The sequence below is a fragment of the Gobio gobio genome, assembly GCF_949357685.1.
Source record: "Gobio gobio genome assembly, chromosome: 6".
Taxonomy (NCBI): Eukaryota; Metazoa; Chordata; class Actinopteri; order Cypriniformes; family Gobionidae; genus Gobio; species Gobio gobio.
Window position 1 is genome coordinate 21,796,340 of NC_137102.1, and position 24,232 is coordinate 21,820,571.

The 24,232-nt window shown below is 38.9% G+C and overlaps 1 protein-coding gene across 1 annotated transcript in view; it reads right to left on the reverse strand.

Annotated features, from left to right (window-relative positions):
- Positions 1 to 3,328: 3,328 nt before the first annotated feature.
- The window catches only part of LOC307128389 (low-density lipoprotein receptor-related protein 8-like), a 133,866-nt gene continuing 112,962 nt past the window's right edge, over positions 3,329 to 24,232 (reverse strand). The window contains exons 10-18 of the mRNA XM_079820218.1: positions 18,117 to 18,288; positions 14,484 to 14,711; positions 11,923 to 12,041; positions 11,607 to 11,746; positions 8,918 to 9,059; positions 8,506 to 8,658; positions 6,827 to 7,075; positions 6,102 to 6,170; positions 3,329 to 4,136 (exon numbers count right to left, since the gene is read on the reverse strand). Coding sequence (XP_079676344.1) covers positions 3,805 to 4,136; positions 6,102 to 6,170; positions 6,827 to 7,075; positions 8,506 to 8,658; positions 8,918 to 9,059; positions 11,607 to 11,746; positions 11,923 to 12,041; positions 14,484 to 14,711; positions 18,117 to 18,288 — 1,604 coding nt within the window. The 3' untranslated portion in view covers positions 3,329 to 3,804. The remainder of the gene's footprint in view (positions 4,137 to 6,101; positions 6,171 to 6,826; positions 7,076 to 8,505; positions 8,659 to 8,917; positions 9,060 to 11,606; positions 11,747 to 11,922; positions 12,042 to 14,483; positions 14,712 to 18,116; positions 18,289 to 24,232) is intronic.

Below are 24,232 nucleotides of genomic sequence, written 5' to 3' on the forward strand. Positions count from 1 at the left end.
CTCTTTTTATGAATAAACCATAGATTTGAGCTTTAAACAACTACATTATCGCCTAAAAAAGTCTTAAAACTAAGTTTTATCACACATTAACAGTAGATTTTAACAAAAAAGACGTGTAAACACAGCCCATGTCAGCCATTTCTCAACGAGACGAGCCGGCTGGAAGAAGCCCCTCCCATGACGCGAATTCGCGTATGTTGTGAAGTGAATGTCACGCACGAATTTCACGCACGAATGAAGCGAGTAAACTCATAATGTTCAAGCGTCCAACTTCACACAAATTATTCGCCTCATTCGCGTCCGGTGTGAACGCTACATGAAGAGAGTAGCTAGCGCTCTGTAGAGAACATACTACTAGAAACATGGCGGTGTATGTAGATAGAAATGGCTCATTCTAAGGTAATAAAAACATAACAGTTCATTACGTCTTTATACGTCACTGAAAACATAGTTATGTATATTAAATTGCATTTCTGTCAATAAATTTTCATAAATACTATACACTGCACCTTTAAATAAAGAAAATCAAGCCTATTTTTAGGACTATTAAGATTTGTTGCATTGACAAATAAACACATTTGCCCCTGATAGTTCTCATTCTCATGACAATCTTCTTATTACAAACTACTAAAATGTACTCGTAAAATGTTAAGTGTAATTATGTTTCAGTACCATTTATACATAATTTTTTTCAAAGAAATGTATAAGATAAAGATATAACATTTCTGTGTTAAATAAATGTTCTTTTGAACGTTGTATACATCAAAGAGTCCTTAAAAAACATTTATCACATTTCCCCACATGAAATATTAAGTAGCACAACTGTTTTCAACATTGATAATAATAATAAATGTTACTTAAGCATCAAATCATCATATTAGAATGATTTCTGAAGGATCATGTGACACTGAAGACTGGAGTAATGACATCACAGGAATAAATTACATTTTGAAATATATTCAAATAGAAAGCAGTTATTTTAAATGATAATAATATTTCAGTTTTACTGCAGTTTATATGATCAGAATCATCAGAGAGCAATCTTTCAAAAATATAAAAAAAATCTACATGCAAATGATCTTTCTTTTCATTTTAAGGTGAAATGTGACTTTGGCACGTTTGGTGACCTTGGACAACAATACTAGTACACGATCTGATTCATTCCAGCTATTATTTCAACATTTATTGACAAATGTAGCCCTCTAAGAAATCTCTCTTTCCAAAGACACTCTTTATACATCACATCCTGAATCAACCTACTATACATAATGTCACGGCAAGACAAGCAAAATGCTTTTTACGTTTTCAACAGTTTTCTCAACAGTTGTTGCACTGTACACATTATTTCCTATGCCAATTATCCTTGATAAATCCGATCCCTCTCTATACCATCTCCCTGAGACAAAACGAAACATTCCCACAGCACATAACAGAAGAATGCAGAGGTACCCCTGTGTCAAAAACAACCGCGCAAATAAATGTCCAGCATTTGGAATGTATGGCCTTTCAGAGTGTCTTTAAAGGTCGATACGTCTATTACAGTGAGGCATGAGCACTAAATCTGCTGAGCAGGCTGTCTGCACATATGCCAGTCTCAGACACTTTTTCCCAATGTTAACGTGATTCTAATGCGTTTAGACATTAACATAGTGCTTATGTAACCTTTAGCTCAGCGCCTGTAGCTATGTTAGACCCTTGGGGCGACTATCAGCTTATGTTCTCCCCGTTTCTCCACTCAGGAAATAAACAACAACATGAAAGTGAATGTAAGTGGGCGGCACAGCAAACCTGTTCAGCATGCAACAACCCCAATGACAGAAATAGATGTGCGAAACGGTGACATTTCAGAAATTACCGTTGGTGTACGTGTAGCAAGACACAGATCTGTGTGAACCGCACGAGACCTCGCTGCATAACGCACTGGCACTGACCCCCGTAACACCTAATCCGACTCTGTGTGATTACAATAGGGTTTGCTCCACTAACCAGCGTACTCTGCCAATTTCAGTGCCTTGCCAAGTTGTAGCTGCAGTGCGGTGGAGCCCCAAAGGGACGCGTCCGCTGCCTCACCAGACACTCGTCTAATTGCAAGGACAATGGCTTTTCATTTGCATGCGAGTGATGAATAAAGAATGTCTCGGAATGAAAGAATGAAGCAAACACACCTAGAAAAAAAAGTGGATAATATTGCTGAAACTGACAAAAATATCAAGTGTGTGAATATTTTGTATTGATATCTTTCTTTGTTTACAGCTCTTTTTTAATAGTGCTTAGGTTCTAACTTGACAATCTAAAATGTATTTCGTCAAAGTGAATAATGATTATGTTATTATACATTAGCATTAAAGTGCCCCTGTTATGCGTTTTCGAATATTCCCTTTTATGCAGTGTGTAATAGAACTGTTTGTGAATGTAAAAGGTCTGCAAAGTTTTAAAGCTCTCCTAAAAGAAAGAATCAATTCTGAACTGCCAAAAATTCCAGTTAGATGTCTGCTTTCCCGATCAGTTCGGGCTGGAATTGGAAAAAAAAAAGACGCTATCGTTCGTATTACTGTTTATCAAACACTGAGGAAGCTCCAGAGCTGAAATTCAGATTTGTTAATAGGCGTACGCGGTCGACCAACCACAACAGACTGGGCCATCTGACCAATCAGATCAGACCAATCACAACAACCTGGGCCGTCTGACCAATCAGGCAGGGTAGGCCAATCACAACAGACTGGGCCATCTGACTAATCAGAGCAGAGTAGACCAATCACAGCAGACTGGACCGTCTGACCAATCAGAGCAGCATAATAGGGGCACCTTAAAGTCAACACGAAACAACATTTGCAGCCCATTTTACTTTCATAATGTGACCTATTTCGTGAGGAATATAGAACATGACTTGACTTTATCCATTGGGAATTGATTGGATCATGAAGAGTGGTCTCCATAAGACAGGTGGTTGGAGGGGCATCAGCCAAAATCAGAGCAAATTTTTGAAGACAAATATTTGTTCTTTGGAATAATATGCACAGATGAATCACGCATGGTACAACCAATAAGTCCATTTTGATTTCATGTTAACTTTAAGTTCATCTTTGTTGTGTTGACTGTTAAAATAAAACTGTATAATAAGCGATACAGGTAAACGGGTTTTAGAAACGTAGCTCATTTTTTAAACATTTCTTGAACTGTTTATTTATATTTTTTAATTATTAAACATTTCTATAATTAGAAGTCATGACACCAAGCAGTTTGACACAAATTGCTTGTTTGCCCATGAGCCATTAAAGGTCTATATCTGGAAATTTTACTTTTGTAATTGCATCTCTTTTTTTTTTTTGCCTATTAAAAAGTACTTTATGATAATTTAATAGATTTGATTTAGTTTAAATCAAACAAAGCAATGTTAGTAATAAGGATGATTTTTGTTTCTCTCTCTACAGCTTTAGATAAAGGCCTGAACACTGATAGTCTAATAGACTAGTTCCAATATTTCAATAGTAAATTTAGTGCAAGTCACTGTTCTCTATGATTATAACATAAATATAAATAATGCAGGTTTGAAAAGGCTTGGCCTGGTGGTTCCAAACAGCAGTAAGATGACGATAAAATGGACCAGATGAATATGGGTCTGAAATGATAAACCTTTCCTTTAGTAAGCATCCAGTGTTTGCACTCCAGCATGCTGCAGCTCACTTTAAAACCTGGCCATGATAAGAAGGATTCAGCTTGATAAAATGCTATTTCTGCATAGCTTGGCAGCCACATGTCAGTCCTGCTTCCTGCAGTCACAGTATATCTAAAGTCACCTCCTTTTCACTTAGTGCTAGAGATGGTGGGTTGCTCTGTATACCAGTGTGTGGAAGGATCTGGTAAACCGGTCCCCAGAGGCAGAGCGATGAATGGCGGGCATGTCCCCGTGCCGACCGGCGTCATGCCGACCACGGGCCCAGGGTAAGGGTGGTGATGGCCAGCGAGCCCGTCAGTCCGACCAATATGAATCTCGTCCTCTTCTGTCTCTCCTGTGGTTTTGCGGTAGACTGGGTTGTCGAAGTTCATGCTTTTGGTGCTGTTCCTCCTCCAGTTGCGGTAAACGAGATAAACGCCGGTACACAGCACCCCGAATACCACTGTGGCAACAATAGGAACTGCATGTGTTTAACATACAGCGTGAGGGGACATGTTAACACACGGCTAACTGGCGGTGGAATGACTGACAAGACTGCCAGAGAGACAAACAAAAACAGAACAGAACAGAACAGACAGACAAACAGACAGACAGACAGACAGACGGATAGATAGATAGACAGACAGACAGACAGACCGAAAGAAGATAGATAGACAGACAGACAGAGAGATGAATGACAGATAGATAGATAGACAGACAGAGAGACAAACGATAGATAGATAGATAGATAGATAGATAGATAGATAGATAGATGATAGATAGATAGATAGATAGATAGATAGATAGATAGATAGATAGATAGATAGATAGATAGATAGATAGATAGATAGATAGATAGATAGATAGATAGATAGATAGATAGATAGATAGATAGATAGATAGATAGATAGATAGATAGATAGATAGATAGATAGATAGATAGATAGATAGATAGATAGATAGACGAACGATAGATAGATAGATAGAGATGAACGATCGACAGATAGACAGACAGACAGACGAACGATAGACAGACAGAGAGACAAACGACAGACAGACAGACAGACAGACAGACAGACAGACAGACAGACAGACAGACAGACAGACAGACAGACAGACAGACAGACAGACAGACGATAGATAGATAGACAGATAGATAGATAGATAGATAGATAGATAGATAGATAGATAGATAGATAGATAGATAGATAGATAGATAGATAGATAGATAGATAGATAGATAGATAGATAGATAGATAGATAGAGAGATAGACCGAAAGATGATAGATAGACAGACAGATAGACCGACAGACGATAGATAGATAGACAGACAGAGAGATTAATGACAGATAGATAGATAGATAGATAGATAGATAGATAGATAGATAGATAGATAGATAGATAGATAGATAGATAGATAGATAGATAGATAGATAGATAGATAGATAGATAGATAGATAGATAGATAGATAGATAGATAGATAGATAGATAGATAGATAGATAGATAGATAGATAGATAGATAGATAGATAGATAGATAGATAGATAGATTGGTATGGTGTGTAGAATTAAAGGAATAGTTCACGCAAAAATAACAATTCTACCATTTCTTCAGCTTAATTTACTCAGCCTTATACCTGAATGACTCTTCAGTAGAACACAAAAGGAGGAGTTTAGCACAATGTTCATGCTGCTCTGTTCATCACACTAAACTACTACATAGCTTCTGAAGATTTGAAGTATAGTGAATGAGACAGAAGGATCACTTTTATGGAGCTTTTTGTCTTTTTTTAAGACTAACAGATCCTGAAGACTTTATGTGTGGAAAAGAGCAGCATCGACATTCTACCAAACATCTCATTTTGTGTTCCACAGTCAGTCAGTCATAATGGTTTGAGACAAAATGAAAATTGTTATTTATGGGTGAACGTTTCCTTTACATTGGCTCTTGAGTGAAACTAATGATAGCAAAAGAGAACGTGAATAGCAGAAGAAAAACTGAAACAGAGGAGCTAGGGCTGATAGGGAATTAAGAATAGGCAAAAACTCAAACATTTCATGTTCATTAGAGAAACAAATTGAGAAAATGTCTCAGAACATTTAATATTAATCAACCTAATATAGGTTAACCTAATATAAATCAAATAAATCATAACATCTGATCTCTCTGCAATGCAGCGCACTTGATGTTAGTCAGATTTGTCATAATGTTACCAAGGGAATTTCTTTCTTGGCTCACAAAGACAATAAAGTAGAATAAATCTAAATTCATGCAGACACCACACACACAAACTGCATCTCCATACAGCTGAGTCTGCTGCCCTGAGCTCTCTCACCTTGCAGTTAGAGCAGCGGTGAGCAACACTGGTGTCAAAATGTGCTCAAAATAGCACAGAGCAGGACCCTAGCGGCCCCTCTGAGCCAGAGAGGTTGAAGACGTACATACCTATGGGAATTACGACACCAAGCACTGCCACTGTCAGATTACGGCCAAGGAGAAACAACTCATTGCCAGCTAGAGGAAAATGAAAGAGAGGTGCATCACTTACACTTTTGTCACATTTGTTTAACCTATTTATTTAAACAAGCTGATGCAGCTGATTGACTCATTCACTAAGTCCGCTCCACAATAGAGTGACCAATTAGGGCACCTCTGACAAACTTGCTTTTTCAGTACGTACAACTAGACAAAAAGTTTGGAGGGAGGAGTGAAGTCACAGAAATATATATGTGTGTAATATATAAGTGCTATAAAATAAAATAAAGTGTTACCGTAATATGTTTATCAGTAGTGTCCGGATTTTTAATAAACTCATTTTCTGGAAGCATACTTCCAAAATTTAAAAACAATATCCTGAGGTTGAATGCTGAATGCATATGCTGTTTTGAATGTTAATATTGCAACAGTAACCAAATCACGTTGATGGCATTTTCTCACTGTGCAAGCTGTCAGCTGATTTGCATTTTTGCAGTCAAAGCATTTCACACCAACCCACATAATACGAACGTCCACTTAATGAGCATATTTTAACAGATATCATTCATTGAAATCAGTCCTCTGAAACAATCTTTAAACTCGTCAGGCCTACCAGCAATAACTAGGATGGCTTAGCGAAGGCTCAATTGACCAAGGTTTCTCTAGTGCATGAAATCACACAGACACACACTTACAGTGATGCGACAGGTTGCTAAGGTCTCCTGGTGTGGTGATGGATGCCTGTGTAGGCCTGTGCTCTGCTGTAGTATTAGAGGAGATGGCTGGTTTCTCTGGGCTTGAAGTGAGGAGAGATGAGATAGTGGTTTCAGCCACACTATCGGACTGAGAAGTCACTGCTGCAGGGGACTCTGGTGCCCAGCCAGCCCCTGTCTCCAGGGTGTTGTTGATGGGGACAGTAGATGTTACGGCAGTGTCGTTTTGGACTGGTGGTACAATAATAGGTAAGAGGTTATTCATAGGTAAATAAAAATAAATGGTCAAGTTAATAAAGCTTTGCACATGCTGTCCTAAATCAAGTTGGGGCTGCAAAGGGGAGCTAGGCCTGTAAAACCTTTAGGCCTGTCACAGCTAAAACGAACACTTAAGATGTTAATAAAATATGATGATAACATTTTTAGCAACGTAAAATTCGTCTGTACTGTACATACAAGTGTTAATCTCAGATTAAGTAATTTTATCCATATAATATTTGGTTACACTTTATTTTAGGATGTCTGTTACACTGTAATTATACATTTAAGTACTGAGTAATATGAATTAACTACATGTACTTACTATAGGGTTAGGTTTGGTTTAGGGTTACTTCCATGTAATTATGCATAATTTATAGCATTACCACCTACCTATTATTACTATAGTAACAACATGTAATATATGTAACAATGACACTGTAAAATAAAATGTTACCTAATATTTTAATTTGTTTTGGTACAATGACAATATAAATGTGATTCTTTTGGAAATAATGTAACTATGGCATTGCTGGAGGTCTTATACGCTTAATATTTTGCTTAGAAAATACAAACAGGTTTTTATGACAAAATATAGATGCCTTTATGTTTGTCATTAAATGTTTTGAAAATCCTAGTCGTAACCAAATGACACGTTTCCAAAGAGAAGGGAATTGAAATCAGGAGCATCACTAGACTCTTTTTACTGGGGCACGAGTCACGACCGATATTACTAATAAATCCTTGTCTGGTGATGGAGATTAATGTATATCAACACAAGAATAATTTCTCCTGATAATATTTCAGCAATCATGCTGTGTGTGCATTTTATTTTATTATAAAAAAATGCTAAGAAAAACAAAAAGATCACAGGAAAAAACATACATTGACTACAACATAATCAGTTATTGATATTTATAATATATAATTTCTTCGTATGAAAGCTTGGCCAAAAATGATGTTGGCACAATTTGGCATGTATCATTGCTTTATCACAAATAAAACAATTAACTCTAAGCACAACTACACAATATACTAACAAAATCTTTAACACATTTTTAATAACATTTAAATAAAGGGTGAAAATGTTATTTTTTCTTAATCCAGACAGCACTTTTGGCCACCACTAACCATAACAGTATAAAAAAAGAGTCTCAAAATATGGGACACCTTTTTGATTGGAGGCTTGTGCCCCAGTACAGATGAAAAGCTTGTGATCAAATCACAGTCAATCAGAAGATATTTGATGTTTAATGTGAGAAAAGAAGCAATCAACAAAACATTATGTTGTTTGATGTGGTTAGTTAGGACAAAACTCATGAAGAACTAAAACTAAAACCCGTGGAAGTTATCGTGTCCCACCTGGCCAGGACACGGTGTAAGGCACAATGTGATGAGCTCACCGGGTACGCATTGGCGTGTGTCAGGGCTGAGCTCCTCGCCGTCAGGGCAAGCGCAGGTGTATTTGGGTGAGTGTTCGCTGATCTGCGGAGCTCTCAGACAAAGGAAGTCACAGCCTCCGTTAGTCACGCCGCCCAGGTTACAGCTGTCAGGAGCTGGGCGCACACACACACACACACACACACACATCATTCCACAACCATCATTATCTGAGCCACATAGGTCAAACACACTTCATCACTTCTGTGGAGGCTTAAAATGTGATTCATTCTTAACAGTAAACTACAAAAGGGAAAAATCTGATTGTGGGTGGATTTCATAAGGTATATTAAAAACTTCATTTAGTACGCCATTAGTAAAAATGTCAAAAAGGATGACAAATTAATAAATAAAGCTGAACTGAAGTCTACACACCGCCAGGTTGGCTCAGCTCGTGGAAAACCACAATATCATGAGGGTCATTGAGGTGCTCGGCAAGGCTGGTCACATCCTGCCCAGTGAGTCTGTTTGCGCTGTAAACGGCCTCCTTATCACGGTCCGTCCAGTACACCCGATCCTGAGACACAAGAGTCAACACAAGACTTTCACACGTCCCCAAGAAAAGAAAGGAAATTTGCTAGCTGGTTGCTAGGGGGTTCTGGGTGGTTTTAGAGCATTTCTAAGTGGTTGATAGGGTTTCCTGAGTGGTTTCTATGGTGTTGCTAAGGTGTTCTGGGGGATTTCCGGGCATTGCAAGGTGGTTGTGGGTGGTTAGGGCAGATCATTGCTAGTTGCTTGCTAGAATGTTCTTGGAGGGTTTAGAGTGTTGCTAGGGTGTTCTGTGTGGTTGCTATGAAGTCTTAGGCGGTTTCTATGGTGTTACTAAGGTGTTCTGGGTGGTTTTAGAGCATTGCTAGGTGGTTGCTAGGGTGTTGTGGGTGGTTGCAAGAGCAGAGCATTGTTGGTTGGTTGCTAGAATGTTATTGGAGGGTTAAGAGTGTTGCTAGGGTGTTCTGTGTGTTTGCTATGGAGTCTTAGGTGGTTTCTATGGTGTTGCTATGGTGTTCTGGGTGGTTTTAGAGCATTGCTAGGTGGTTGCTAGGGTGCTGTGGGTGGTTGCAAGAGCAGAGCATTGTTGGTTGGTTGCTAGAATGTTCTTGGAGGGTTTAGAGTGTTGCTAGGGTGTTCTGTGCGTTTGCTATGGAGTCTTAGGTGGTTTCTATGGTGTTGCTAATGTGTTCTGGGTGATTTTAGGGCATTGCTAGGTGGTTGCTAGGGTGTTGTGGGTGGTTGCTAGAACAGAGCACTGCTAGTAGGTTGGTAGACTGTTCTTGGAGGGTTTAGAGTGTTGCTAGGGTGTAATGTGTGGTTGCTATGGAGTCTTAGGTGGTTTCTATTTTATTGCTAAGGTGTTCTGGGTGGTTTAGGGCATTGCTAGGTGGTTGCTAGCGGGTTGTGGTTGGTTGCTAGAGCAGAACATTGCTAGTTGCTATCACAGATATTGAAGTTTGCTTGAAACAATAAAAATCAATTCAAAAAGGGCATCCTGGGTAAAACTACCTAGTGCCTAGACTCTCACAAGCAATAAGGCTGCCATGAAAAAGTTCCACATTAAAAAGTCACACATTCTTTTGTTTGGAAGCTCTGTTACTGGGGTGAAATCCACAGCAGGATTCTCTGTCCAAGCGACAGCTGCCATAACAAGACCATTAATTCTGCGGCTGATGTGTAGGTGTATAAGATAACAGCCCTTCAGCATTCAGTCCGCCTCTGCTGTGAGATGAAGTCAATCTTAGATTAGTGTGCTCTCAACTACTTGAGCCGTGCTTGTGTGAAAATACTATAATCTTCTTTCTTCCTATCATATCCCCACCCAAAACTCATCCTTATGTTACCATGGAGACCGCTGAATTAAGCAGCAAAACAATAAAGGGAATTGTCTTGCATAAAAATACAACACATCATTGAAAAAGGATGTCGAACATGAATAATTCTGAGCATGAACCAGTTTTACATTTAAAGTGGCTTCAGACACAGCTTCAATCAATTTTCACAGCATTCCACAGCCCATAATAGCCACTCACCAACACATGCCACTTCTATCTTTGTTTTAGTGATAGATGATATATCGCCGCCAGGGCAATTAATTGCTGGTATTTATCCATTTTGAGATCACTTTGATGTCATTTTTAAAAAAAATAATTAATACTTTTATTCAGCAAGGATGCATTAAATAGATAAAAAGTGACATATTTACATTTCAAATAAATGCTGTAGGTATAAAAACATGTATCATGGTGTCCACAAAAATATTTAGAAGCTCAACTGTTTTCAACATTGATTTTAATAAGAAATGTTTCTTGAGCAGCAAAACAGCATATTAGAACGATTTCTGAAGGATCATGTGACACTGAAGACTGGAGTAATGATGCTGAAAATTCGTCACTCTCGTCAAACTTCCCGCTGTTCGCAGACGCGCTCTCGCCCGGATCCTCGAGCAGAGCCAAGTGTGCCATTCTTACCAGTTCTCACAATAAACATCTTTTATAAAGACCCAGATTACAGAGCTCTCATTGGCCAGCTGTACGTGTATGTCTGCAATATTCAGAGAAACGTTGCAGCTGAAGCTATAACACAGCTTTTCTTACTCTTTAACTGTATATGATCTAATGTATTTAAGATTAAATTAAATTGTATTATTTAATAATTTCATTATATAATTTTATATATAGATTATATAATACATTTAATGCAATATACTTCACTGTAATTATAATATATGAAATGGTACTTTTTAACACGATTATAAAGCCATACAGAGTAAGTTCTTTTTGCGTACTTGTGGTTTCAGTTGTTCCTATTTCTCTAAATTTAGAAAAATAATACTGACCACAAACACACGCACATTTACATTCGCTCCAGTCGGCCCTGCCTGTGTGTGAGTGATATGACCAGGGCTTCACAGCAGTGTGGGTGGAGTTATTGTTAATGTGCTGGGCAGCCTTGGGCAGCTGCTAAGTTCACAGTAATGGACTGATAAATACACACAGCACAGACAAGCTGGTGTTAATCAGAGGCATGTAAACACACACAAACAGTTTATGTATTTAGAAGGCTCACTCACCTCGAACACAGCGAGGGCATAAGGGTGGCCGAGGCTCTCACTGGAGAACAGGATGACTCTGCGATGGGCCCCATTTAAATCCACACTGGAGATCAGGTGTAGTTTTGAGTCCACCCAGTACAAGCGCTTCCCAACCACATCTGGATTCAGAGACACAACACTACTGTCAAAGAGCCTGGACACTGTAGATCACCTTTACTCATCCATAAGAGTGCATACTGTTCAAATGGTTTAGACACAAGACCATCTCAATAATGTCCACCTTCCTTTTTTCCATAGAGCACAAATAACAGAAGGGAATGACCATAATACCTACCGAGTGTGATTCCATTGGGCCACTCAATGTCCTCAGACACCAACACCTGCCGATCTACACCGTTCATGCCAGCCTTCTCAATCTTGGCCCTGATGCCCCAGTCAGACCAATACATGAACCTGTGAAAACAAAGTGTTTACCAGAAGAAAGAAAAAAAGAAAAAAACATCACTGCTACTGAGTTTTAACCCTCATACATCCAACAAGGCTTGATAACAGTTAAAATTCCTTGAGTTGCATATTGACAGTGGTTAAAAATTATTTGCAAAAATACATTACAAACGCAATTCATAATACAGTGACTTTTATGATTTCTGAGTTGAAGTTGATTTTGATATTTTTGGGGAGGGTCGAAAATGTCAGGGTACAGTCTTGATGTCAAAATGAATAGAAAATATTGACAGTGGTTAAAAATTATTTGCAAAAATACATTACAAACACAATTCATAATACAGTGACTTTTATGATTTCTGAGTTGAAGTTGATTTTAATATATTTTTGGGGAGGGTCGAAAATGTCAGGGTACAGTCTTGATGTCAAAATGAATAGAAAAGCATTATTCAAATATTGGATTGGATTGAGATCTGGGGAATTTGGAGGCCAAGTCAACACCTCAAACTCGTTGTTGTGCTCCTCAAACCATTCCTGAACCATAAAACAAGAAATGCATAAAGTGCTGCAAGGGGTGTAAAATCCATGTCCTGGTGCTCTTTGGGTAGGGACAATCCAACTCACTAAAGGTATCAAACCAAGGCATTCAGGTTTATGAAAAGTATAAAAAGCCTTATACAAAGGCTTTTTATACTTTTCATAAACCCGAGTGTCTTGGCTTGATACCTTTAGCCATTCCTGAACCATTTTTGCTTTGTTGCAGGGCACATTATCCTGCTGAAAGCGGCCACAGAAACCAGGGAATGCCGTTTCCATGAAAGGGTGTACATGGTCTGCAACAATGTTTAGGAAGGTGGTACATGTCAAAGTAACATCCACATGTATGGCAGGACCCAAGGTTTCCCAGCAGAACATTGTCCAAAGCATCACACTGCCTCCGCCGGCTTGCCTTCTTCCCATAGTCCATCCTGGTGCCATGTGTTCCCCAGGTAAGTGATGCACACACACCCGGCCATCCACGTGATGTAAAAGAAAACGTGATTCATCAGACCAGGCCACCTTCTTCCATTGCTCCATGGTCCAGTTCTGATGCTTACGTGTCCACTGTTGGCGCTGTCGGTGGTGTACTGTGCATTCTGACACCTTTCTCTCAGAACTAGCATTAACTTGAGCAATTTGAGTTTCAGTAGCTTGTCTGTTTGATCGGAACACATGGGCCAGCCTTCCCTCCCCACGTGCATCAATGAGCCTTGGCCGTCCATGACCCTATCGCGGTTCACCACTGTTCCTTCCTTGGACCGCTTTTAATAGATACTGACCACTGCAGATCGGGAACACCCCAAGAGCTGCAGTTTTGGAGATGCTCTGACCCAGTCGTCTAGCAATCACAATTTGGCCCTTGTCAAACTCACTCAAATCCTTACGCTTGCCCATTTTTCCTGCATTTGCTGCCTAATATATCCCATCCACTAACATGTGCCGTGATGAAGAGATAATCAGTGTTATTCACTTCACCTGTCAGTGATCATAATGTTATGCCTGATCAGTATAAAATGTTATTTCAGCTATATTTAATACCTTTATTGAACAATAACAACACTGAATGTCATTTAGTGTGACACCCGAAAAACTTTATGACATTTATAAATTAACAATTCAATATTTTTGCAAAATATACTTTTATTTTGAAAATAGTTTTTGAAGCTAATAATTAAGATGTGCAGACTCACGTTCAAGGTGTAAGGACAATATGTTATTACCTTTTACTATAAAGTTACACATAACATTCACACATTATATTTGTCATTATATTTAAACTTTTCTTGAAAATAATACAAAAGTTTTTCAAAACCAAATGAAACCAACATAAAGACAAAGAGCACACTTCTAACTTGGCACATTTATTTTAAACTGGATGTTTAAGAGATTTTTCTCTTCACTGTTGACATTCTTTTTTGTCAGAGGTAAAAGTTATCGCAGAGGAGTCTTAAATGACTTATTTAATTTTTTTTCATTGCATTCAGGTGTTGCTCATTTGCTCATAAGTAGTCTGTGTATTATAGCCCTCATTTTGCCATGTGTCTATCTAGCTGTGTCATCGTTTGATCCTGTAGTTCACTGTTGTGAGTTTCAAGTCCATGCCATGCTTTATCTATTCAAGTTTAAGTAATGTTCATTTTCACATTATTTCTTTGTTTGTACACTTTTTGAATTATGGAATAAACTGCATATGGGCTCAGAAAATCGACTCTACTTCAGTGGAACAGTTTATCATTATCTCTATGGATTAGTAGAATTCAATAACATTTTCTCTGTTATACTCCACAGCCTCCATGTGCATTTGACTGAAAGCTTCTCTTATCATTTCAGTGACCTTTAAAGGCAGTCTGGCCTTTTGTGGTTTTGTCATGTTGTGTGGCAGTGTTGAGATGAGAAATGATATCTGCTCACCCTCTTTCTGGATCCACAGCGATGGCCCGTGGTTCGCTCAGATCGGTGTTGATCAGCAGGCGTCTCCTGCTGCCATCCGCTGAAGCCACAGAAATGGTTCTGTCGCCCGAGTCGGTCCAGTAGAGGTTGTGCTGAACCCAGTCCAATGCCAGACCTTCAGGGGAATGCAGATCTGAGTCGATCAGAGTAGCGTGTCGAGACGGGTCGCTCGCCTCGTGGATATAAGCACTGCAGAGACGTGCAGACAATTAGAGGTTCTGCTACTAGACACTGGGTCTACTAGTCAAATCACATGACTTCAGTTATGACTGTTTTATATATATCGTGACAGAATGAGGAAAAATCCTCTGTCCACAAACATCTATTGTAATTTATTTTGTAAAACATGTAACAGCCAAATATTTTAAGAGTTACGCAGAATTTAAATGTTTGTATTCACATACGAGCTAGAATTCTTGAGAACAGCCCTGAAACTGACACACACTCTTAAAATAAAGGTTATTAATTGGCATCTATGGTTCCATAAAGAACCTTTATCATCTGTAAAACCTGTCCAATTCACAAAAAAATTGTTTTAGTGGAAACTATTCTATGTTTGGGGTCGGTGCTGACAAAAACTACAAGCAAATCTAACATAATCTTTGTTTGTTTCCACTATTAATGAAGTGATAGTCAACTACATGTTTATATATCCATGAAGGGGGGGGGGGGCCTCATTAAAGAGAATGTGTGTAACCATTGACTCCCATAGTATTTTTTCCCTACTATAGTAGTCAATGGGGGGCAATATCTGCTTGGTTAAAAAACATTCTTCCAAATACCTTTGTGTTCAGCAGAAGAGAGGAAATGTATACAGGTTTGGAACAACTTGAGGGCGAGCAAATTATGACAATATTGGGTAATATTTCAATTTTGGGTGAACTATCCCTTTAAGTAGTTTGAAATAGTATAATATTATTAGTATCAAAGATATAATAGTATCATAACAATATCAAAGTCATGCAGTCACCAAATTGAAGACAAATCATAAAACAGGAAATTGTGTCATGACAAGCCTCTTAGAATGAGAAATCTCAAAATTCACATAAAAATATGTGGATGGAAAGCCAGATAATGTAGCATACTACTGTTGGAAAAGTTTATTGTTGTAAGTTGCATACTGTTGCAAATACTTAGCATCTACAAAAAATAGTATATAAAATAGTACATACTGTAATGTGCAGTGTGCCATAAACAGCAATAACCATTAATAAAATCCTTTTTTTCGCTTGTTGAGAATCTCATTGCTCCTTATATTTACAGTAAATTAATAATAAAATATGTTTTGAAAGCTAAAATCGCTTTCTAATACTCAAACTTTACTTGACAGATCACCTGATCTTCACACTATATGACGTTTTCAAAAGTGTCACAGGTGTCTCAATAAAGTAATGCCCCTGCAGGGCCCTAACTCACCCTCATAGCCTTCTATTATCAGCTTCTATATCATCCCAAACTAGTTCACGCTCACAGCGGAGCAGTTACGGCTAATGACTTTGCACTTTATCCTCAGTTATAAGTCCAAAAGAGACAGACGACAGACAGATAGAGAGGGCAGGGGCAGAGTACTGCCATTTAATAAGAGACCATATAATTTTGGGCAGCCGCAGAGGTGTCTATTATTAGGAAAGTGAATGTCCCCAATTAGCGAGATCACATGGAATGTGCATTCAGGAGGAAAGAGATGGACCGTATAAAAATGAGTCAAGAGGTTCTTTGAGAGTTTGAAATGAATTTGTAACAGGGTCAGACCTTAAAATGGCAAGAGTCAAAACCGATCTATATTACATTTGACATGATGCCTACGCAGGGCACTTTGAAGGGAGAACAAGCATGGCAACGGCAGTCATGTTGCAGGGTCATTCCAAACAGTGTTCAAAATAACTTTTCCGTCGCCAAAACCTTTTCAAAGGGATCAAATGATGGACACTTCCCTCCCAAGATTCTTTGTGCTGCATCAGAACCTCTCAGTGGATTGATAAAATAAAATAAAATAAAAATGGCGCTATTATCTTACTATTGTCAACTATTTAATAAACTTTTTAGCCCATTTGTATTTTGTTGTCTTTATAAACAACATTGTCATTGCTGTTGTGATTACACTGAAAACAGTTTCTACTGTACTACAAGTTTTCCTGATAAAGTGAAAATCACACACACTTTTAATATCATATACTCTGTGGCAAATAAAAATAATAATATGTAATATGTCATTATTATTTTAAAAAGTCTATGCTGTTCTTTTGAACTTTCTTTTCATTTCCACAAAAATATTGAACAGCACAACTGTTTTAATAATATAAATGTTTCTTGAGCATCAAATCATCATTAGAATGATTTCTGAAGGATCATGTGACACTGAAGACTGGAGTAATGATGCTGAAAAATCAGCTTTGAATCACAGTCGCAGGAATAAATTGCATTTTCATATTAAAATAGACCGTTTAAATTGTAATAATATTTCACAATAATCAAATAAATGCAGACCTTGGTGAGCATAAAAACTAATCCCAGACTTTTGAACATAGAGCATTCATGAAACTTAAATCTATTAGACAATATATGAGTAAATATATGAGCAAATTTGGAGTAATTTGCACGTAAAATGGACCTTTATGAAAATCTCCTCCGGATTCACAAACGCTTCGTATACCACTGATTCGGTAGTTAAACATGTGTATATTAATTAATTACAAACATTCGTAAATAGGGCGCAAGTGTAGGCTCATTCATAATTAGCATTAAAGTTACAACTACGCAAATTACGTGTCCAGGAATGCTGTGGAATCTTATGGACTTCCTTTTCGTTTGAGACCAATTGGCCATATGTCTAGCAATCAATATTCAACTATCGCGTATCCAGTCCACCAAAGCATTTTTAGCCAGCTAAAAAATGTCTGGTGCTCTTCTGAAAATGGCCAGGTGGTAGCGCTTGAAAGCGCTTTGCAACTTTGATACTTTGGTTGATACAGAATATTCATGTTTCACAGGGCAAACTCGTGAAATATTATTATGGTACACAGTGCATCAAAATGCAATGTCATCAGTTTGCCTAAATTAGAACACAGAACGTTCAAATGTTTTACGCACCATTTACACGTGGTAGGGAGCAGGAGTAAATTTCTTTCGTACCAACTAACATTTTGAAAATACGAATTTTTGTGAGTCCGAGAATTTACGTCAGAATGGCTTTACGAACGATTTACACACAAATTCGTTCTGCTCGTGTTTCATGAATGAGGCCCGTTGTGTGTATATATATACATATTCCCAGGGAACACAGGCTTCTGAATGGAACACCCCCATAATATTTGTTGCTGTAATATGGCAGTTAAAGTGTTTCTTAAGTGCTGTTTTTCTGCCTCTCTGCATCACATTTTAATGATTTCACTGACGTGCTGTAGAGAGTAAGTGTGAGGGAGAGATATGTAAATAAATAGAGCTGTATCGCCTGAGTTTAAAATAATTAACACATCACAAGCTTTTGAAGCAGCAATTTACTGTTAAATGAAGCCTGGCCATGGCTCCCTTTTAAGTGCTCAGCTAAACAGTTTCCATATTTACAGCATAACTAAAAGGTCAAAATGAGGTCACCTGTATATTTTGTGTTGAAAACGATCACACCAGAACATGCGGTTGGCGGCGACGTCTATATCAATGGCCACTGCATTCTTCTGAGTAGGAACCACCTGCGTGTAGTCCCTCTTCACCAGGTCAATACGCCTGATCTCGTGCCTGTTCGTGAACATCAGGTAAGGGCTTTTTCCTAAACCAAGCACAAAGGCAGATGATCACAGAGAGTTAGCAGATGACTTACTTTTGAAACAGAGACATTTATTCTTCCGAAAGTTGCAAATTATAAAAAAAATATGAAATTCTGAGGTTGCTGACTACCACACTTTTATTTATCTGAATAAATAATTATTTAAATAAAATAATGTATTACAAAATATGTATATACACTCACCCAAAGGATTATTAGGAACACCATACTAATACTGTGTTTGACCCCCTTTCGCCTTCAGAACTGCCTTAATTCTACGTGGCATTGATTCAACAAGGTGCTGAAAGCATTCTTTAGAAATGTTGGCCCATATTGATAGGATAGCATCTTGCAGTTGATGGAGATTTGTGGGATGCACATCCAGGACACGAAGCTCCCGTTCCACCACATCCCAAAAATGCTCTATTGGGTTTAGATCTGGTGACTGTGAGGGGCAATTTTAGTACAGTGTACTCATTGTCATGTTCAAGAAACCAATTAGAAATGATTCGAGCTTTGTGACATGGTGCATTATCCTGCTGGAAGTAGCCATCAGAGGATGGGTACATGGTGGTCATAAAGGGATGGACATGGTCAGAAACAATGCTCAGGTAGGCCGTGGCATTTAAACGATGCCCAATTGGCACTAAGGGGCCTAAAGTGTGCCAAGAAAACATCCCCCACACCATTACACCACCACCACCAGCCTGCACAGTGGTAACAAGGCATGATGGATCCATGTTCTCATTCTGTTTACGCCAAATTCTGACTACCATCTGAATGTCTCAAAAAAAATCGAGACTCATCAGACCAGGCACATTTTTCCAGTCTTCAACTGTCCAATTTTGGTGAGCTCGTGCAAATTGTAGCCTCTTTTTCCTATTTGTAGTGGAGATGAGTGGTACCCGGTGGGGTCTTCTGCTGTTGTAGCCCATTAGCCTCAAGGTTGTGTGTGTTGTGGCTTCACAAATGCTTTGCTGCATACCTCGGTTGTAACGAGTGGTTATTTCAGTCAAAGTTGCTCTTCTATCAGCTTGAATCAGTCGGCCCATTCTCCTCTGACCTCTAGCATCAACAAGGCATTTTCGCCCACAGGACTGCCGCATACGGGATGACCATTCTTTGTAAACCCAAGAAATGGTTGTGCGTGAAAATCCCAGTAACTGAGCAGATTGTGAAATACTCAGACCGGCCCGTCTGGCACCAACAACCAAGCCACGCTCAAAATTGCTTAAATCACCTTTCTTTCCTATTCTGACATTCAGTTTGGAGTTCAGGAGATTGTCTTGACCAGGACCACACCCCTAAATGCATTGAAGCAACCTCCATGTGATTGGTTGATTAGATAATTGCATTAATGAGAAATTTAACAGGTGTTCCTAATAATTCTTTAGGTGAGTGTATAGACTATATTGCCAAAAGTTTTGGGACGCCTGCCTTTACATGCACATGAACTTTAATGACATCCCATTCTTCATCCGTAGGGTTTAATATGGAGTTGGTCCACCCTTTGTATATAACAGCTTCAACTCTTCTGGAAAGGCTTTCCACAAGGTTTAGGAGTGTGTTTATGGGAATGGTCTGACCATTCTTCTAGAAGCGCATTTGTGAGGTCAGGCACTGGTATTGGACGAGAAGGCTTGGCTCGCAGTCTTCGCTCTAATTATAATATATAATATTAATTATTTATTAATAACACTCTTCGCTCTTAATAACACCAAACTCGCTCATCGATGTCTTTATGGACCTTGCTTTGTGCACTGGTGTGCAGTTATGTTGGAACAGGAAGGGGCCATCCCCAAACTGTTCATACAAAGTTGGGAGCATGACATTCCTGAAAACCTTTCTCGGAACTAAGGGGCCATGCCCAACCTCTGAAAAACACACCATAAACCCCCCCAAACCCCCCCCCCCCCCCCCCCCACCGAACTTCACACTTGGCACAATGCAGACAGACAAGTACCGTTCTCCTGCAAAGCGTCGGATGCAGTGGTGTAAAGCACACCGCCACTGGACTCTAGATCAGTGGAGACGTTTTTTCTGGAGTGACGAATCGCGCTTCTCTGTCTGGCAATCCATTGAACGAGTCTGGGTTTGGCGGTTGCCAGGAGAACGGTACTTGCCTGACTGAATTATGCTAAGTGTAAAGTTTGGTGGAGGGTGGATTATGGTGTGGGGTTGTTTTTCAGGGGTTGGGCTTGGCCCCTTAGTTCCAGTGAAGGGAAATATTAATGCTTCAGCATACCAAGACATTATGGACAATTTCATGCTCCCAACTTCGTGGTCATAATGTTAGGCTTGATATAATTTAACCTGCATGCAACCTAGAATATTCCTGTAGAACTAAGTTAAATGAACATTTATATATATACTGTAGATTGAGTGCATATATAAAGATCACAATACCTCCAGTCACAGAGAGACGCAATAGCCCTCTGTGGGATTCACTTATCTTTATCCTTCTTCAAAATTGTTAAGCATTACATTTCTTCTGCTAGATCTCTTCAACACACACACTTAATGTCTGAGTGCCCTGGGGACTGTGTCCTTGGGCTATTTTGCACGCCTTCTACTTGAAGGCTGATGAGCCATAGAGGGCAGAGGAAGTAGCAGTGAGTCATGTGATAGGATCTAATTGGATCTGCTGTATCTGAATGAAATGTGCTGGCAAATATTAAAGAATGATTTAAAGAACGGATATCCTTAATTGTGATCTAATGTAAGATGACCAGAAGCAAGAACAGCCAAATTAAATGCTGAAATGGGTCAGTGTAAAGGGTAAATGTTGGGCTGGTTATCATGGGCCAGTATTTACAACACCATCTGCAAAGAGCTTCTTTCTCCATTTATGGCAATTCAAAGTTAATTTTTGAAAATTAAATATATATGTATAAACGATATGCAACATATACCATGCATTTGTATAATAATTTATTCCAAATACTATATATGTTCACTTTAATATGAAAATTACACCCTGATTTAATGTAAAATTTACCCCATGATCCGCCAGACAGCCTTCCGTAGTCAACTTACGCAGAAAGTGTAACGCCTCTCGCAGTTCAAAACAATTACGTCTGACGTAATCTGTCGTGTCAGTTATGCTCTTTTCGTAAGTTGAATACGGAAGGCGTTCTGGCGGAAGCTAAATATTTTACTTTTATAATGTGTTAAATATGGATATTTTTCTTACAAAAACCCAACGATTCACTTCATAAGGCCTTTATTAACCCTATGAAGTCAGAAACCATAATAAATGTGTTTTATTAGGGGTGTAACGGTACATCTATTCGTCCCAAACCCTCACGGTACGGACATCACGGATTGGTGCATACAGTCAGACAATGAATACAATCAGTCGCAGGCGATCCACACTCCAAACCAGAAGGGGGCGTGCGCGGTAATGCAAAGCTGTTTGCTAAATGCCACAACAGGAAAAAGAGCAGAAGAAGTAGAGACAAACTATGTACCAACCCAAAACAAAAGTTCCGGTACCATGCAGGAGCTTATACGCCTATACGCAGAGATTCGTGAGTTTTTGTGACACGCTCCACAAACAGCTCCGCTGTTATAATGAAACAGAATAATTTGGCATTATGCCGATTTGTGTCGTGGATGTCTCACCACTACAGTCAGGTGAGGAAATATGCGTGTCATGGACACAGGAAGCCTTAGGTGCCACTTCACTCGCTGTCTCCTCATGGAAAGGTGAAGTAGGCTTAGATGTAGATGACACTTTTTCTCCCTCTTGCTCATCTTTCTGTGATTTCTTGAAAAAGCACAATATTGAACTTTGTGCATCCGCCATTGTTACCGCATGTTAATGAACTCTCACACGCAAAGAAAATAACAGCGTAGGCTATGCACTACAACACGTTAATCAAACTGATACGTTTGAAAACAGCTGTTGCATTTTACCTCGCAGCATTGGTCAATCTATCAAATAGAGTGACAAATACAACCATATACTCATGCTAACGCATAACAAAATAAATTAAAAGAAACCCAGCTTGATCTGCTGGCGATTTGATTTCACCCTGCAACTCTTAATTAGGGGCCAAGCACCGAAGGTGCGAAGGCACCTATTGAAATCGTTCCCGTTCTTATTATTATTATTCATCTTCTTCTTATTCTTCTTCTTCTTCCGCAACAAAGTCTATGGCAGCCCATAGAACCGTATGATAAAAAGTTGTGATTTGGCACACCAATAGAGGACAGTCTGAAAAGTCACCCTAGCAAATTTGGAGTCTCTAACTCAATCCCTCTAGCGCCACCATCAGTCCAAAATTTGACTCATGTTTATGCTAATAACGTTTGAACCATAAGGGCTAGAAACAAAATTCTTTTTTCCTCTGATTCCTTGGCTCAAGACAAATCGATTGCACCCTATGACGTCATTTTCCGTCATAAAAATTTTCCAGCCATTTTGAATTTTCCGAAAAACCTATTTTTGCGAACTCGTCCTAGACGGTTCATCCAATTTGCACGAAAATTGAACCAGATCATCTTCAGACTATGCTGACAAAAAATCTTGCAAATCAAGTTGATTCGTCAAATCGTTTTCGATAAACGTGCAAACAAATTTTACGTAGCGGTTGCAAAAACACACTTAAGGCAATATCTCCGCAGCGCTTTATTGTGTTCAAACCAAACTTGGTACATGTCATGACAAGCATGACATGAGGCAACATGCAGTGTTTCGGCGCAGCGCCACCTACTGGTCCGGAGATACAAAAAATGGCTGTTTTTGCTTTTTTTCCGTTTGTCCAAAAATCATAAAAGTGGTCTCGTTAGATTCAGGACGGCATGCCGAGTCATCTGATATCCAATTTTACCATATCGGCCATTTTGACTGTCGGCCATTTTGAATTATGTACTAAAATGCCGTATTTTATGACCGCATGAACTGATTGTTACGAAACTCGGTATTGGTTATCAGCACGATGCCCTGAAGTAGCCTGACAAGTTTCGAAACTGCGCCACCTAGTGTATAATTTTGTTTTTAAAATGCTTATAACTTTGGGTGGGGTTGACTTATTTTCATGGCAGTAACTTTTTTTGTCTCCTGAATCCTCGCCGAGTCCAACGATACCAGACTTGCTAGGTTTCGGCGTATGGTTTGTGCAGCGTTGTAATTTAGCGCTTTAAAAACATTAGCTGATATCTTCGAAACCGCTAGTCCGATCGAGACGAAACCAGCGTCAGAAGTTCGAAAACATAGGTCGATAGCAATACGCTAATACCCAAATGTCAAAATATTGATAGTAAGGGGGTGTAAAATCCAATCAAAGTCAGGTGTCAGTCATTTTTCATGTGTTTTTTCATATAAATGTCTATAACTCCAAAACTAAAAGAGATATTTTCACCAAAATTGACACAGACATGTATGGGCTCACTCCGAGGACACATAAAAAAATGGTAGGATTGTGCCACTTGGTGGCGCTATAATAGAACAAAACATGACATTCCCATTGACTACAATGCAGCATTATGATATAAAATGCTATGCTTTACAAATGAATTGTTGTATCATTATGAAACTTGGTATGTGCCATCAGAACCATGCCTTTAAGGTACTTAAAAGGTTTCAAAACAGCACCGCCATGTGGTCCATACTTATAATTAAATGGCCACTTGTGGCTATATCTCTGCAATGACATATTGACACTATATTGACACCCTGCTTTGATATATTGACACCAATCTTTGCATGTGTCATTGTTCCCTTATTCTGACCACACCACATCAAGTTCGTAACCGTGCCACCTATTGGTTGAAAGTGATAAATCATTAAATCATTATTATTGACTGTATTTTTTATTTTACAGCTATTTTGCCTAAAATCACCTTAATAGGTCTTTTATTGCTCATTGCTGCAGTTGATCTGACATTGCCAGCCATTTTGGCATGTCTTGTCTTCTTTTTTGCGCTTGGCCCCGATAATGGC